A 16985-nucleotide genomic window follows, 5' to 3' on the forward strand; every position below is an offset into this window, starting at 1 on the left:
AACTACCATGAGGTGTCCACCTCACACCAGTCAGAATGCCCATCATCAAAAAATCTCAAACCATAAATGCTGGAAAGAGGGTGCAGAAAAGGGAGCCCTCCTCCACTGCTGGTGGGAATGTGAACTGGTGCAGACACTAAGGAGAACTACATGGAGGTTCCTTAAAAAACTAAAAACAGAGAGAGCTACCGTGTGAGCCAGCAATCCTCCTCCTGGGCATGTATCTGGAGAAAACTGTAATTCAAAGGGAGGCATGCACCCCAGTGTCCACTGTAGCGCTGTCGAAAATAGCCGGGACTCGGACAAAGCCTAAAGTGTCCATCACAGAGGAACGGATATGGAAGATGTACTTATGTACGACGGAGTACTACTCAGCCATAAAAAAGGCACGAAATAGTGCCATTTGCAGAGATGTGCGCGAACCTAGAGACTGTCATACAGAGTGAAGTAAGACAGAAAAATACTGTCCAATATCACTTCTCTGTGGAATCCAAAAAAATGGCAGAGATGAACTTACTGGCAAAGCAGAAACAGAGTCACAGGTAAAACAAACAAACTTTTGGCGACCAAAGGAGGGGATGGGGGAGCAGGGAGATTCAGACTGGGACTGACATATACACAGTACTATGTACACAGCAGATAACTCATGAGAGCCTACTGCTCAGCACAGGGAGCCCTCCTCAAGGCTCTGTGGTGACCTAAACGGGCACACACCCGCTGAGTCCCCCCACATCACTGGAGGGGCAGGAGGAGACAGGAGGCCAAACCAGGTCTTGGATCTGGCCCGGCCACCGCCAAGATGCCCCGGCGCCATGCCGTTTGCTCCAATTCAGCAAGAAAAGAGGACGAAGAGCACCCTTGGATCTGATGCCCGAGATTTGTTCCTGCCATTCTATCTTGCCATCCACAACTCTCTCTGGGCCCCAGGCACAAAACAAGGATAACAACAGTGCCCCTTGTAGGGTGTGTACAAGGATTAAATGAGGAGAAGAGGCGACTGTGGTTCCGTACCTGCTGAGGAGTTCATAAAGAGATACCTGTTTTCTTATTTTCACAGAAGAATTCATTCTCAAGAACATGTGATCGCAAAACTGCTGCCAACCCCCAAAAGAGTAACCCCCAATTCACCCCCAAAATAGGCGGAAAATGAATAAAGTATCTGTTGAAATATTAGTTCTCCCCCTTGTTGCAGGGACCACAGGAGGACGTTGCCAGCAAAAACACTTTGTGCTTTATGGTCAGTCATTCTGCACGGGCCTCCCTGCTCAGGTCCATTTAAAATATTCAAACGAAATTGCTTTACGAGAAAACTTTAGAGACTGGATGAAATCCAATACGTTACTAATGCCATAGTTACATTCCATTTTAAAGAAATCATGAATTTGTGGGCTGACCTTCGTTCTCACTTCCAAATATAGCAAAGAACTCAAGATTAATAAAAAAGAGCCCTTCTGCCAAAACACACAAATCTGGGTCTTCAACTCTGGGTCACCTCAGACACAAGCAAGTTCACCAGCTCCAAAACTACGTCGCTGAGTGTATTTTCTTAACTGCAAAGAAAATGCCTATCAAAAAGTTTATTCCTCAATTTTGCTCCATGAGTAAGGGGGAGAACTTTAGGAGATGGAATAAGAAGGGCTGCAGGAGCGGAGAACACTGGGCTTGGTGTGAACACCAGCCTGAGCTGCGTGGCAAACTCAGTTTTCTCATTTGTAAATGGACAACTTGGACCAAATCAACAGAAGGCGATACAAGAAGTCCAATCAATGGCAAGCAAACGAGAAGCCATTTGGGGGGACTTCCCTGGTGGCCCAGCGGCTAAGCTTCTGCACCTCCAATGCAGGGCGCCTGGGTTTGATTCCTGGTCAGAGAACTAGATCCCACATGCGAACTAAGAATCTGCACACCACAACTAAAGACCTAGAACAGCCAAACAGATAAATAATTTAAAAAAAAAAAAAAAAAAGCCATTTAGGCAATACCAGACATCTTAAGTCAGTAGTTTTAAAAAGTAGTCTCTGCTTTCTGCCCGTGGACGCCGCCGAGAAAGCATCGTTGAAGTCTTCCCCGCCTCCACTGCCATCATGTCTAAATCAGAGTCTCCCAAAGAGCCCAAACAGCTGCGGAAGCTCTTCATCGGAGGATTGAGCTTTGAAACAACCGATGAGAGTCTGAGGAGCCATTTTGAGCAACGGGGAACGCTCACAGACTGTGTGGTAATGAGGGATCCAAACACCAAGCGCTCCAGAGACTTCGGGTTTGTCACATACGCCACGGTGGAGGAGGTGGATGCGGCCATGAATGCAAGGCCACACAAGGTGGACGGAAGAGTTGTGGAACCAAAGAGGGCCGTCTCAAGAGAAGATTCTCAAAGACCTGGTGCCCACTTAACTGTGAAAAAGATTTTTGTTGGTGGCATTAAAGAAGACACTGAAGAACATCACCTGAGAGATTATTTTGAACAGTACGGGAAAATTGAAGTAATTGAAATCATGACTGACCAAGGCAGTGGCAAAAAGAGAGGCTTTGCTTTTGTAACCTTTGATGACCATGACTCCGTAGACAAGATTGTCATTCAGAAATACCACACTGTGAATGGCCACAACTGTGAAGTGAGAAAAGCCCTGTCTAAGCAAGAGATGGCTAGTGCTTCATCCAGCCAGAGAGGTCGAAGTGGTTCTGGAAACTTTGGTGGCGGTCGTGGAGGGTTTTTGGTGGGAATGACAACTTCGGTCGTGGAGGAAACTTCAGTGGTCGAGGTGGCTTTGGTGGCAGCCGTGGTGGTGGCGGATATGGTGGCAGTGGGGATGGATATAATGGATTTGGTAATGACGGAAGCAATTTTGGAGGTGGCGGAAGCTACAATGATTTTGGCAATTACAACAATCAATCTTCAAATTCTGGACCCATGAAAGGAGGAAACTTTGGAGGCAGAAGTTCCGGCCCCTGTGGTGGTGGAGGCCAATACTTTGCCAAACCACGAAACCAAGGTGGCTATGGTGGCTCCAGCAGCAGCAGTAGCTATGGCAGTGGCAGAAGGTTTTAATTACTGCCAGGAAACAAAGCTTAGCAGGAGAGGAGAGCCAGAGAAGTGACAGGGAAGCTACAGGTTACCACAGATTTGTGAACTCAGCCAAGCACAGTGGTGGCAGGGCCTAGCTGCTATAAAGAAGACATGTTTTAGACAATACTCACGTGTATGGGCAAAAAACTCGAGGACTGTACTTGTGACTAATTGTATAACAGGTTATTTTAGCTTCTGTTCTGTGGAAAGTGTAAAGCATTCCAACAAAGGGTTTTAATGTAGATTTTTTTTTTGCACCCATGCTGTTGATTGCTAAATGTAATAGTCTGATCATGACGCTGAATAAATGTCTTTTTTTTTTTTTTTAATGTGCCGTGTAAAGTTAGTCTACTCTGAAGCCATTTTGGTAAACTACCCCAACAGTGTGAAGTTAGAATTCCTTCAGGGTGATGCCAGGTTCCATTTGAAATTTATTTACAACCTGCTTGGTGGAGAAGCTGTTGTCTTCAGAACCTTGGTGTAGTTGAACTGACAGTTACTGTGTTGTGACCTGGAGTTCACCATTAAAAGGGTCACCCATGCAAAGTCATGGAGTTTTTTTTTTTTTTTGGTTATTAATGATTGTTGGCACATCCTATGCAATATATCTAAATTGAATTATGGTACGAGATGAAGTTATAGATGGGAATGAAGCTTGTGTATCATCCATTATCATGTGTAATCAATAAAAGATTTAATACCCTCTTGAAAAAAAAAAAAAGTAGTCTCTTTCAGTTCTCTTATAATTCTACAACAGATCTTGTTAGGAAGAAAGTCTCCACGTGGTACCACTAATTCTTTTTTTTAATATAATTTTATTTATGCATTTATTTCTGGCTGTGCTGGGTCTTTGTTGCTTCACAAGCTTCCATCTAGTGGCAGCGAACCGGGGCTACTCTCCAGGTGCAGTGCACAGGCTTCTCACTGCGGTGGCGTCCCATGCTGGACAGAGAGCACGGGCTCTAGGCACGGGCTCGGTGGTTGCGGTTCCCAGGCTCTGGAGCACGGGCTCGGTGGTTGCAGTGCATGGGCTTAGTTGCTCTAGGGTGTGTGGGATATTCCGACATCAGGAATGGAACCCACGTCTCCTGCATTAGCAGGCGGATTCTTTACCAACAAGCCATCAGGGAAGTTTGCATCAATTCTTTAACACTTTCATGCGAATCACTCTTTTTAAGAGAAGAAAGATGGGCTTAGGCTTCAAGCCTTGAAGAACAGGATCTGGTGAGTTTAGACTTAATTTTACTTCTATTAAGTCACTATAAGTAAAAATATGCAGTCAGTCCTAGTTCAAGGTGATGAACAGGTAAGACGAAAACCCTGAGGATGTAACCATACCTAATAGTTGAACCCTTCCTGTTCCGAAACTCAGGGACTCAATAAGAATTCTTGTGTTTTATTCAAAAGGGGGGGAACAGAAATACTAAATAAAGAGATGTTACACCAAGACTTGGGTTTTCTCTCTTTAGCAACACTGACTCAAGCATGGCTGCTTTAAAAAGCCACATGTAAGAACAATAGGTTTGTGGACACTGGACAGCTGTGGTCAGCAGGCCCGGTGCGAATTCACAAGTCAGCTCAAAGCTGGGTTAAACGGACACTCTAGATCCTGGCTGCTACCATTCAAATGCCAGTTAGACATTCACGGATTATGTGACCCTGGACAAGTTGTGTGGCCTGGCTAGCTCCCAGCATGCTCATCTATAAAATGGGTGTGAGGACGTCCCTGGCAGTCCAGTGGTTGAGACTCTGCCTTCCACTGTGGGGGGTACGGGTTTGATTCCCCAGTCAGGGAGCTAACATCCCACATGCCTTGCAGTCAAAAAACCAAAACATTTTAAAAGAAGGAAAATACAGCAATATTGCAACAAATTCAATAAAGACTTAAAAAACTGTACGCATTAAAAAAAAAAAAAAGGTGCTGATAAGAAGCCCAATGAGAAGTTAGGCAGCAATCTGCTTTCATTGTACAACTATGCATCAAGCACTGTTCTAGGCCCCAGCAGAGAGCAGAATGGACTCCCCAGGGAGCTGCAACTCTGGTGGTAATTTTCACTCCCTGGGTTCCACAGACATGAACCTGAACATCACTCCAGAGCACTTTCATTTGACAGCAAGGAGAGCTGCAAGCTTCACTTGCCTGAATTCAACAGTGAGCATAAAAGCACTTGGCAAATTAAGAGAGAAGTGGAGAGGAGGGCTGGGGTCGGGGATGGGATGCATCGGGAGTCTGGGATTAGCAGATGCAAACTATTATACATAGAGTAAACAAGAAGGTCCTCCTGTATAGCACAGGGAGCTACAACCATTGTCCTGTGATAAACCAGAAAGGAAAGGAATATGAGAAAGTATGTGTGTATGTAACTGAATCATTTTGCTATACAGTAGAAATTAAAACAACACTGTACATCACCTATACTTCAAGAGAATAAATTTTAAAAGAGAGACAACAGAACCTGCATTGAGAGGGTGCCCACAAGTGAACACAGAGCAGGCGAGCCTGCCCACCACACGCCTCCACAAGGAACACGCCAAGAGGACAGGGGAGTCGGGAAGGAACTCCACCACCTCCCGGTCCCCTTCAATTCCGGGAAAGACCCAAGGCTGGTCCTCCCCAATCCCACCGCGGGCACTCACCTTGCTAGTGTACTTGGCGATGTCTGCAGCGACATCAGCTGAGGCAGTGGCGATGGGCAGGTCTGCGCTGACCGCAGATGCGAGGGTGCTCGTGGTCCCTGAGCTGGTGACCAGGGGCGACGACTGGGTGCTGGTCACCAGGGTGATGGTGGAGGTGGATGGGCTCTGTGTGATCTCTTTCTGCTGGACAGCTGGGAAAGCAAAGGTTCTTGGTCACCCCACTGCCTCAGGAAGGCCGCCCCAGCTTGAAGCTGTGGTGGGAGCAGGGCCCAATCCACACCATTCGAGTTTCTCTGCTTTCAAGGGACAAAAATTCTCTCGTCGGCCAAACTCAAGCGAGGTTCCTCCGAGCCCTTTCTCAGCGAGACCTCCATCTGGGTCTATAAGAGCAATACGGTTTCCAACAGCTCAAGGCTGCATCCCTAGGATGACCCCCACCCCTTTAAAGTCCCCACCTACGAAAACTCAAGGCTGCCAATAGAATTGCCTATTTGCTCCAGTCACCACCTAACGACAGGGCCCAGTGTCCAGTCTCTGTGGGAGGGCAGAAGCCTACCTTCAAGACGTACCAGAGTCAGCAAACCCAGACACTTCACATGGACCAACACCCCCGTCCCACTTGGTGTAAAACTGTCCCTTTCTGACTCTACTGAGCCCCCACGATTCCCCCTCCCTATTCCCAAATTCTCCCTTTAAAACCCCAGTCCCCTGTGTACACGTTCAAACTGACTTCAGTTCATGTCGGACGTTTTGCCCTACTGCAACAGTATATAGCAGATTAAAATCCATCTTAACTACTTCAACTAGTGGCCAGCTTTGTTTATCTTTAACAGGACAATCTGGGAATTAGGAGCCATACCATCAATGAGCTCCTTCTCGCCAGCTCCCAAGTTCCCCGGGATGGCTCATTATACTTAAGGGCTATGAACTCAGGAGACTGGAACTGACCATCCCAACCTGAAAGATCCCAGACTCGGTTCTGCCCCAGCAACTCTTCAGACAGCAGGATCACTCCGGCTGTACTCCAACACTGTGTGTCCAATCGCTCAGTTTCCTTCCACCCCAATCTTCGAAGGGTTTCACTGGGGGCCCAGTTCAAGATCTGGCTACTCTTTCATTTCACAACCTGCTGCACCTCTCAAGAGTTCTGCTCACAATAGTGCACTCAGTACATGAGAGTTTCGATCAAGGAGCCCAACCACGAAGGATCTCGATGCGGGTTTCCCCAGGAAACAAGCCCTGTGTCAGTCCTCACGAGAGCTGGACAAACTAGTACCCATCAGATCAGCGCTTTGTACGGCTTTACGTCAGCCCAGATGGAGCCTCCTGCTGGGAGCTGTCATTCCACGCTTCAGCAACGGATCCTGAGGCTGCATCTTCTTGCGTTGAGGGGCTAATCCCTACTTATTAAGGTATCCTTTACTATCCACTTCTCATACTGTACTCTTTCAAAAATAATGCCCAGGGGTACACGGGCATGCACAAGGAAACTTATACAAAGGTATTCATTGCAGCACTGTTTACAACAGGGAAAAACTGGAAGCAACCTAAATGTCTATCCATAGGGGAATACTTTATTAAATAAACTGGAATACTACGCAGCAGTCCAAAAGAATCAGGGAGAGCTCTATGTACTGCATGGATGGACCTCCAAAACATGCTGATGGGTGGGGAGAAAAAAAAGGCAAGGATGGTACCATTTTTATGTTTCCAAAAAGAAAAAAAAAAAAAAAGTAATACTTTTATGAAGTCATATATATATATACATAAATATATATGCATACATGCATTAAAAAAAGATCTTATGGTTAACAATAACCTCAGAGAAAGGGTGGAGAATGAAATAGAAAGTCAATCAAGACAACAGATTTTTGTGTGTCTAGGCATCTATTTCACCCCTTTCTAAGAAGACGTGCATGTACCATTTATAAAATGAAAAAGGAAAAAGAAAAGTACAAAAAGCAAGCTGCAAAACAACTTTAAAAAATAATGCCAAATGGAATGTGTCAGGCCTCCCGGATACGGTGGCCAGGCAACCAAGGGGAACTGAAAAAATAAAACGAGGACGATTTTTCTCCTGTCCATGTGGCGAAAAGGGAGCGGGCGCCACGGAGAGCAGAGGGGGAGGCTCGGTACCTTTCACAGCCTGTCTGGTCTGATATCTCGTCCCCTGGGAAGACTGAGGCTGCTGCTGCTGCTGGCTTTGCTGCTGCTGCTGCTGCTGCTGGCGCTGCATCTTCTGCATGTGCCACTTTTGGGAGGACGTTTGAAACTTACTTGAGGAGTTCCACACGACCCGCTGCACGGCCGGGGCAGTCTCCTTCGGTAAAAGCGGCCTCTGCTTTTTCACCGGGCTTCCCGTGGTGGTGGCGGCGGCGGCGGCGGCGGCCGGGGCCGTGACCGTGGACGTGGTGCTGGCCGTGACCCCAGCCGTGGGAGTTTGGGAGGATGAGCGGGTGAGGACCGGCGTTTCGGGGGGAGACTGGCTGCCCGCTGTTGTGGATGGTGGAGCTTTACCTACGACTGAAGCCAAGGCATGAAAAAACAAAACAGAAAGTAGACGGGACTCCGGCTGACCTGCAGGGTCTCCAGGCCAGTGAGTTCCAGGTGACCATCCCAGGCTAGCATGCCAAGGACCTCCCCGTGAATGGGTACATTGTCACTCTACATGCTTAGGCCACTTCTGCAGCAGGTTCTAGCGTAAAACATCAGCCTCCTTGGGTTACGTGCTGGCTCACATTTGAGATACTTGTCAAGGCCTCCGGGGGACTGAGGCCAACATGACCCAGCCCCTGGTCTGGAGTTGCCCACCTGCTAGTCGATGACCCAGTGGATGAACAGAATCACTGCAAGTACCTTGTTTTACAAAGTTAAGAGTTCAGTAAGCACTTTGAGAGAGACTTAGCCAAAGTCCATCTGGAGATTAACAGGAATCCTTTCCTTGGCCAGGAAACCTACAGAGCATGTCCCCCAAGGAATCAGACAGCCTCCCAATGGCCAATAACAATGAATCACCCAGAAAGAAGAGTATTGTCTTTCATCTCTTCTAATTCCTTCCAGAACAGTCTCAGTGTGGTCCTGGCAGCCTTGACACCTAACACGCAAGGGAACTCCACCCCAAGGCCAGAACCTTCCCCAGCACAATGGTCTTTATGGAGAATTTAGAAGCCTTGCTTTTATTTTGACTGCAATTATTCCTGTTACGTCTTTTATGCAGAGCACAAAATACTGTTTCACCTACTGTGTGGTAGTCAAGTTTAAGTTCAAAATTGAGTTCAATTTAAAAAAAAAAAGAGCTGCTGCTTCAAATAAAAATATATTAAGTCAATAATTGTATGAGCAGGTCTTGGGTATGGCAAAAAGAATGAATGCGAGTGACTCAAGTTTGAAAAAAGCTGCCTTTTGGAGTGTATCTTCTGGGAGGAGCTGGGCTATAAGGGAGGAGGGCAGGATGTCAACAGGCAGCAGGGAGAATTTGGAGGGGAACAGCTTTAGCCAAGACATGCCCAGGAATCGGCAGCATATTGGTAAGTGAGGGCAGGCAGTGAGAAGGGCTGGTCAGAAGGCAGGTTAGAGCCAGAAGCACTGAGCAGCGGAGAGGAGATGACCACACGAGTGCTCGTCTGTAAGGGGGAGGGGGTCAGTTACTACTGCAGGGGCCCCAGGCCCTGCAGAGATGAACCTGCGTCCCCAGAGAGGACTCCCCGGGATTCACACAAAAAACACAGGTGCAAGTCAGCATCCTTAATCTCAGACGATGTGCCTGGACATCAAACACTTTTTCATAAGGACTGAAAGTGAAGTTGCTCAGTCGTGTTCGACTCTTTTGCAATCTCATGGACTAGCCTGCCAGGCTCCTCTGTCCGTGGGATTTCCCAGGCAAGAATACTGGAGTGGGTTGCCTTTTCCTTCCTCCCCCAGGGGATCTTCTCGACCCAGGGAAAGAATCTGGGCCTCCTGCATTGCAGGTGGATTCTTTACTAGCTGAGCCACCAAGGAAGCCCTTAATAAGGACTACACCTTTTTTAGGGGCTCAGCACACTTCCGACGTGTGACTCCATGCCTGTCATTTTTAGATTTCTATCACCCAGAAAAGACATGAGCTCTTGATCATTCTAGGGGAAATTTTCAGTTAACGGTGGGTCTGGAAAAACCAAGGAGTATGAAAGGAAAGGAGCGCTGACAGGCTGACTTTACTGCCTGGGGGTGGGGGTGTCTCGGTGGTTATCACAACTGACTGGCCCTCTTGGCTCCTCTGGGGAAAAATTCAGCCAAGTCCTGGGCAAGAACACAGGGCGGGGCTGGGAGAAGATCCCTACCTACAGTGAGGAGCCCCCATCCCTGCCCAGGACAACCTTCCAGATATCGGACGCAGCCTCTGCCCCTTCCCCTTCCGGGGCAAAGTGGCTTTGAGCTTAGCCCTTCTAAAAAAGCAGAGATGCCACAGGCAGGGCTTCTAACCTGCAAAAGCATCTTTAGTGCCTCTCTTTTCTGCCATGTGATTAAAAAATACACTGCCCTTGTTGATTAGCTAGCCTGAACCCTCCTTGGGCAAAGGGCAACCACAAATAGGTCTTTTTCTCTCTCTCATCTTGCAAAAGCAAACAGCTGGCTTTGTAGATGGTTAACTGCTCTGCAAGAGTCCCTTTGGAGCTCTTTTCCAAATTAAAAAAAAAAAAAATTCCAGGTTTGACGCACTCTTGGTGGGGGGGTGGATGTTTCATTTAGACACTAAAACATTTTAATTTCTAGAGGATGCTGATGGTTTATTGGGGGTGGGGGTAGGGAGAGGAAGGGCCATGGAAAATTCCATTTGTCCTAAAAATTTGGGAGCGTATAATCACCTGTAGTCTCAAAAAGAAGTGAATTTCTTAAAGGTCAACACTCCAAAAACGACCCCACCCAACTAACCTACTTCTATCAGACTCAGGTTGCTGTCCTGTACATTAAAAAAGGACTTTTTAAGAGAAGGCTAGAAATGACTGATGTGACCCGGGTAAGCATAGTCAAGGTCCTGAAGCAAGCTCCCTTAGCCTCTGCTCTGGGATCTCTAGCTAGAACAGCTGTCTTTCTATCTGAGGATTCAGATTCTGTGTATAAGCTGCACTCCAAACTGAAGATCAGCTGGAGGTCACCAAGCACTCTCCAACACACCCTTCACTTAATAAACTTATAAGTGAAAGCACATTGTTGAAAAGATGCTCAACTGCAGAGTCGGACACGAAGTTGAATCTTCAAAACGCAAATCATCCTCAGGTGACTCTGGATTTCAACCCCTGCGAAGTTCCTCTAACTGAATTATGTTTCAGAATCATCCTTTGCTTGAAAGTCCCACCATACACTCAGGGGCTCCTAGAGAAATTTGCTCCAGATACCAGTGAGAGGAACAGTTCAGCTTCATTTTATCAACTGGAGTGCTTTCTATTTAGGTGGAGATCTTTTAGGGCACTACTCAAATGTGTTTCCCTTTTTGCTTTGACTGCCAGGAAGCTCGGAGCCAAAATGGAAGCCTGGCTTTGCTAATTCTGAAGGCGGGAAGAATTATTTCTGTATACAAACTTTCCCCAGATTTCTCACTGTTCTATTTTCATCTTTCTCACTGATGTCTTGATTTCCATTTTATCAGTATGTCACAAATCCTTTCTGGAAGGAGCAAAAAAATCCCACAACCAAACAAAAGATCTATTCCAGAAAAAGAGGAATAGTATAAATGTATCCTTCATAGGAACACTGCCATCTGGGACCCAACAATTCCACAAACTTCATGGAATAATTGCTACTCCTGTTGCTTTCTGCAGCATCAGAAGTGGTACCTCAAACCCCAATCCACACAGAAATGGATGTTTCAGATGCCATTCGTAATTCTAAGGGATGGGGCAGTAATCCATCCTTCCTGACCCACTCAACTGCCTCTCTCTCTTCCTGCCTTATATCACTGAGAGATATTCCATCCTCTTTCAATGAACTGCAGGAACTGAGGTTCCAGAACAGTTCATGTTGATACAAACACAGAAGGAAGATGCTCAAAGCCCATCCCCCTCCTGTTTAAGCAGCCAGACTAAGAAATCCCCAGGGGATACATAACTGAGAAGTTACCTCCTGTCAGAAGCTGTGGGTTGTCTGTTTAGTCACTAAGTCATGTCCAACTCTTTTGTGAACCCATGGACTACAGCCCACCAGGCTCCTCTGTCCATGGAATTCTCTAGGCAAGAATACTGGAGTGCATTGCCATTTTCTTCTCCAGGAGATCTTCCCGACCCAGGGATCGAACCTACGTCTCCTGCATTGGCAGGAGGACTCTTTACCACTGAGCCACAGAATTAAACCTGGCTATCCCCTTATGTAACCCACAAAGTACAAGAGGTTTTATGGCTACAACCTCCAGTTTGTCTTTTGGCCCTGTCTCTCCTGGGCCCTTAATTAATTCTTAATTATCTTTCCTGGGTATATTGGAATCCCCTCACCACCCACTTGCCAAGCCAGCTGAGAAATTTGCTGACTGCTTCGCCCATGGGCCAAACATGTTTCAAATCATTCCCATGTTCCACTGGGGGGTCTGCCAACATGCCTGGGATGCAGCGGGTTTGAGAGCAGCCACAGCTAGTTCGGTCCCTAACAGCAGCAAAGGGAGAACTTAGGTAGTAGTCCAGAACTAGGGGAGATTTTGTTTTGTCAAACCCTTTTGAAGGCCACCACTGGGTAGACGCTACTGACATCCAGGGATACTGCTAAACATCCTCCAATACACAGGACAAAGAATTATCTAGCATAAAAAGTCAATTAGTGCCAAGGCTGAGAAACCTCGGGCCCATGTCAGTTAAACACAAATATGGCAGAACATGGGCTTAGGTGGGAATCATACATTAATTCCCCCTTGGATTTCTAGAGGCCTTAAGAAGAACTCAGCAGTCTGGTGCCACCGACCCAAAAGGTCTTACACTCTAGTAAGAAAATGTGTTTTGAGAAGCCTGGGCAGCGTGAGGGGAGGTAAAGAATAAACTCATCAAGGTCTTTGAACCGAACACTTTTAACAATTTTAGCCCTGTTCAATGTCTTAACTTTGACAAACACTTTAGGCATATAAGTGAACACATTGGAAAAGAAACTGCTTAAGTTCAAAACGACTTGACTGTTAGAAGCAACTACTACTTTCTAAGAGACTTCTTTTCCTGTGCTCAAAATCAGCCACATCAGGTACTGAGAAGGTACAAGGTGGGCAGGCCCAGGTTAAGGCCTGGTCCCGCTCAGTAACTAGCTAGGTGACCAGGAGCCAATCCAAGCTTTGCTGTGCCACCCTTCACGATGTCAGAGCGCGACATGACACGTGATACTACAAACGGCAAGGTGGCATTCTCACACCAAACCAAGAAACCGGAAACGGGCGCAAGCACTTACCCTCCTGCTTGGGAGACGGTTCTTTGGGTTCCTTCTTATTTTTTCGACCCTCCCGCCCAGAGTGGTCTTCTCCTAAATCTATGACAAGTTCGCTCTCTGAATCGGAGTCCAGGCCCAAATGCACCGTTGGGGAATCCGTCTCATCTTTTCCCTTCAGCTTATCCTTTGTGGGATGAGGCGAGGGTTTTGCTTTGTCTGAAAAGTCCTTCTCAGGCTGGGGGCTCGTCTTCTCCTTGACCGAGCTTGGGTCCGCTTTCTCGCTGGCTGGTGACGTGCTGCCTTTCAGCTCCTCTTTCGTCTCCACTGGGTTCGGCAATTTGGGCTTTTTTTTGACAGCAGATGGCTCTTTGTCCATCCGAGTCCCCTCTTTGTCTTCGGCATCTTCTGGCTCGTTCTTGGACCTCTGTTCCTCATCACTGATAGAGTCACTACCGCTACTATCTGACTTCTCAGAATCCTCCGAATCGCTGTGCTCGACAGCCGTATAAACATCTTCCGAGATTTCATTTATGCCTAAATTCAAAAAGAAAACCCAGCATGTGGCGTAGTCACAGAATAAAGAGCAGGACCAAAAAAACGCAAACATTTTCCACGCCCAACGCTGGAATGAAAAAAAGAAAATTTCACATTGCATCACATTGCATCACATTGGCCTGGTGGGGTAGCAGCAGACTCAAGTTGCAGCTGACTACAGCTGACAAATGGGACTTGTCTGCTGAGGGTTTCAGTTACTGACATTCCAAGATGACATGGGACCAAACGACGTTAATTTCTAATTTATCCAGAGCTCAATCTTGGCGGCATGGGTAACTCACTGGGACACAGAGAACGGGAGGGATGGAAGGGAATGCTACAAAGGAGTGGTTAAAACTGATCCATTTTACAGATGACAAAAAAAGAGGCCCTGAGAAATCACTTGTCCTGGGACACAAAGAAAATCAAGAGAGGCGAGGCCAGAGACATGGGCTCGAGTCAGCACTAGGGCTCTTCCAACAAACTCCCAAAGCATTAAGTCTTTTACCCTTTGCGTACAGGACTCAAAGAAATAAGCCAAGGCTTAAAGCAGGGGATGCAAACTCACAGCCCACGAGCCACATGAGCAGACATGTTATTTAGGAAGCAATGGTTTGACCCAATGCTCTCCAACATTGTGTTATTTGTTGTTTTTATTTTTAACTTAGAACATGCTGGCCAATTCATAAATCGGGAAGTTTCACATAAAAATTAAGATGCTAGGCTTGTGCTGCAAGAGCAGAAGCCCTGGCCACTCGGTCAGAGGCCTGCGAGGCTGGCCGGGGCTGAGAACCACTGGCCCCTTTCGGCTGGGAAGCAGCCTCCAGGTGGCCCAGCTGCCCAGCCCCCAGCGGGCTCCCCGCCCTGAAGCAGAGTCAACACCACTGCGTTTCTACTGTTTCTCTACTTGTAACCGAGTCCAGAGGAAAGTCACCCATTTCCACGACTCAAGCACAAGGAGAAACGATAGAACAGCAGGAGTTTCCTATATACACAAGCCCAAATGGGCAAAAGCCTATTTCTAACAATAGTTTCATTTAACCTATTCATGTTTCCTGCTCTCGGGAGTGAGCGTCATCCACCTGGAGGTAAGTAATCCGATACCCTACAATTTTGAAAACAGGAAATCCCCATCAACTCTGTATTGTCTTCATTCTAGAGCAATGGTTACCGTGAGTGGGGTCACGTAAGAGAAACTTGTAAAAGGCTAAGAGCCACAAACAGCCCAGCAGGATCAGGAGTGAATTATATCCACCTCCTCCAGGGCTCAAATTGAAAGAATCTAAAAACCAAATCTGGTTTAATTTCTGGATCTCAGGGCTTGGGCAACTGGTAACTAAAGGCTGGACGCCAGACTGACAAGCATGACCACACATGCTTGGATACTGGAGCCCAAAGGATATGAATTCAGATCCTGCTCCCCCGCTTCTATTAGTTGTGTGGCCCTGAACAGGTGAACTTCCTCTCTGAACCTCCATTTCTTCACCTGTACAATGGGTTTGTTAACAGTATCAAACCTCCAGGACAATCTATGCACAGTGCAGGAGGCATGGGAAGTCCTCCATAAATCCTTATTAACAATAACAAACTGAGGAGCTAGACCAGCTGCTTGGAAGAACCCAAGAGGGATATACCTTGCAAAATTTCATCCATGTCACTCAGTGTCCTAACCAAATGGGCAACTCAGCAAGGAATGCTTTCCTCGGACAGCCTGAGTGACTCCCAACTAGCTCCTTTCTCAGCCAAAGGTCCAGAGCACCCAGTGACATGGAAATCTCATCTTGGACTGGCTTTCTCTACTGAGACCCAGCCACCCCCTATTTCCTTATAAATACCTTCTGACTTCATTTACCTCTTCAACAAACATTCTAGAGCATCACTATGTGTATAAGACCAAGTACCTTGGAGAAGGCTAGTCTTTATAACATCTTTATTAAGACAAACCTCTCTGCCCTCAAGGAGCTTCCAGTCTAGACTGGGAGGAATACCCCCACACAAAAGGACCACTGATGCTTTGGAGCCATAAAGTACCAAAGGAGGTGGGCAGATGGGGAGGGCAGTCAAGGAAGACTTCCTGAAGGAGGTGACGCCCAAGCTCAGCCTTAGGGATAGGATTCAGGTAGGCAGTGTAAAAAGGCAGGCGGGACGAGGAAAGGGGAAAATAGATACAGAAACAGGATGTATGTGCCGGGGGCGGGGACAGGGGGGTGTGGCCCAGCCTGGAGGGGAAGGGTTTGTGCTGGGGACACTCGTGGGATACACGTGATGCTGAAGTGGAGACGCCGACACGTGCAGAGAAGCACAACGGCAAACTCAAGAGGCTCTTCCTGCTTCCAAACTTTCTTACAAGCGGCACCTCAGATCAGCAGGCTGTCACAATCAAAGAATGCACTCTGACAAACTCAAAATACCCCACTGAACAATTAACTAGCAAATGTGAAATATTCTGCCCTGAGAAATAATTTTTTGTTGAACAAACACACCAAAGTTAAACCTGCTGCGCAAACAGCAGCCAGGATCAGGCTTTCATTTCATCCAGGTGGTCCCCCTAAAGTAACGATGGTGATAACGATATAAGCAAACCGAGACACATACCTAATTGTGCTTTGCAACTCTCTATCGTCTTGTCGAGATTCAGCTGGAATCTGCTGCGAATCTGTCGCTTAGGAGAGATGAGAGGAACAGGAGCAGACTGCTGCTGGACAGACTCACTCAGCTCCTTCAGGTCCATCTCGGCCTTGCTTCGATCTGGAAGACACCACCACACCCTCATAAGATCAAGCACTGGAGGGAACTAGTGAATTACGCTCATCACTCGGCTTCTTCTCGAAAACACGCTTTTGAGCCCAGGAGGAAAAAACCTAAAATGTGTCTGTTTATCCCAACAATATTATCTACTCGACGGCCAGGGCTGACTTGGCGATAAGAGCCTGAGAGAACATTTGGCTGGTTTCTACTGAACTATCGCCTGGGTTGCTTTCAATACAGAAAATGCACAATCCCAGCCAGATCGTTGGTTTCTAGGAAGCTCAGCATCACTATGGATCCTCCAAAGCCAAAGGTTACGCTACATTCAACCTCAACAACAGCAGATAAAGTGACACTGAGTCTGGCCAGTTTGCTTTGAATTTCAGGCCCAGATCAGAGAGGGCTTGTAACCTAGAGAGGCGCTGAGCCTTGCGGAGAACATGTTGATAAAGACGGGGAGCCCAGCTCCTCCTTTACCACAGAGACTTCGATCTTCGCCGACCTAGTCTGGAGCTCAAATTAGAAAGAAAGGGTAAACAGGAACCTCCCTGGGGTACAGAGGTTAAGACTCTGTACTCCCAATGCAGCAGGCCCAGGTTCGATCTCTAGTCGGGGAACTAGATCCCAC

General features: G+C 47.2%; 1 protein-coding gene and 1 pseudogene across 26 annotated transcripts in view; one reads left to right on the forward strand and one right to left on the reverse strand.

Annotated features, from left to right (window-relative positions):
• Positions 1–16985, reverse strand: part of ZMYND8 (zinc finger MYND-type containing 8) — a 125058-nt gene that overhangs the window by 14593 nt on the left and 93480 nt on the right. For 14 of the 26 annotated variants that reach the window (XM_061437861.1, XM_061437855.1, XM_061437850.1 and 11 more), the window contains 4 exons: positions 16205–16357; positions 13097–13609; positions 7838–8224; positions 5702–5892 (listed from right to left, as the gene is read on the reverse strand). In XM_061437861.1, the coding sequence (XP_061293845.1) occupies positions 5702–5892; positions 7838–8224; positions 13097–13609; positions 16205–16357 (1244 nt within the window). The remainder of the gene's footprint in view (positions 1–5701; positions 5893–7837; positions 8225–13096; positions 13610–16204; positions 16358–16985) is intronic. The other 12 variants (XM_061437862.1, XM_061437863.1, XM_061437859.1 and 9 more) reach the window with 1 other exon arrangement.
• On the forward strand, positions 2016–3393 carry LOC133259847 (heterogeneous nuclear ribonucleoprotein A1-like; annotated as a pseudogene).

This window comes from Bos javanicus, chromosome 13 (genome assembly GCF_032452875.1).
Source record: "Bos javanicus breed banteng chromosome 13, ARS-OSU_banteng_1.0, whole genome shotgun sequence".
NCBI lineage: Eukaryota > Metazoa > Chordata > Mammalia > Artiodactyla > Bovidae > Bos > Bos javanicus.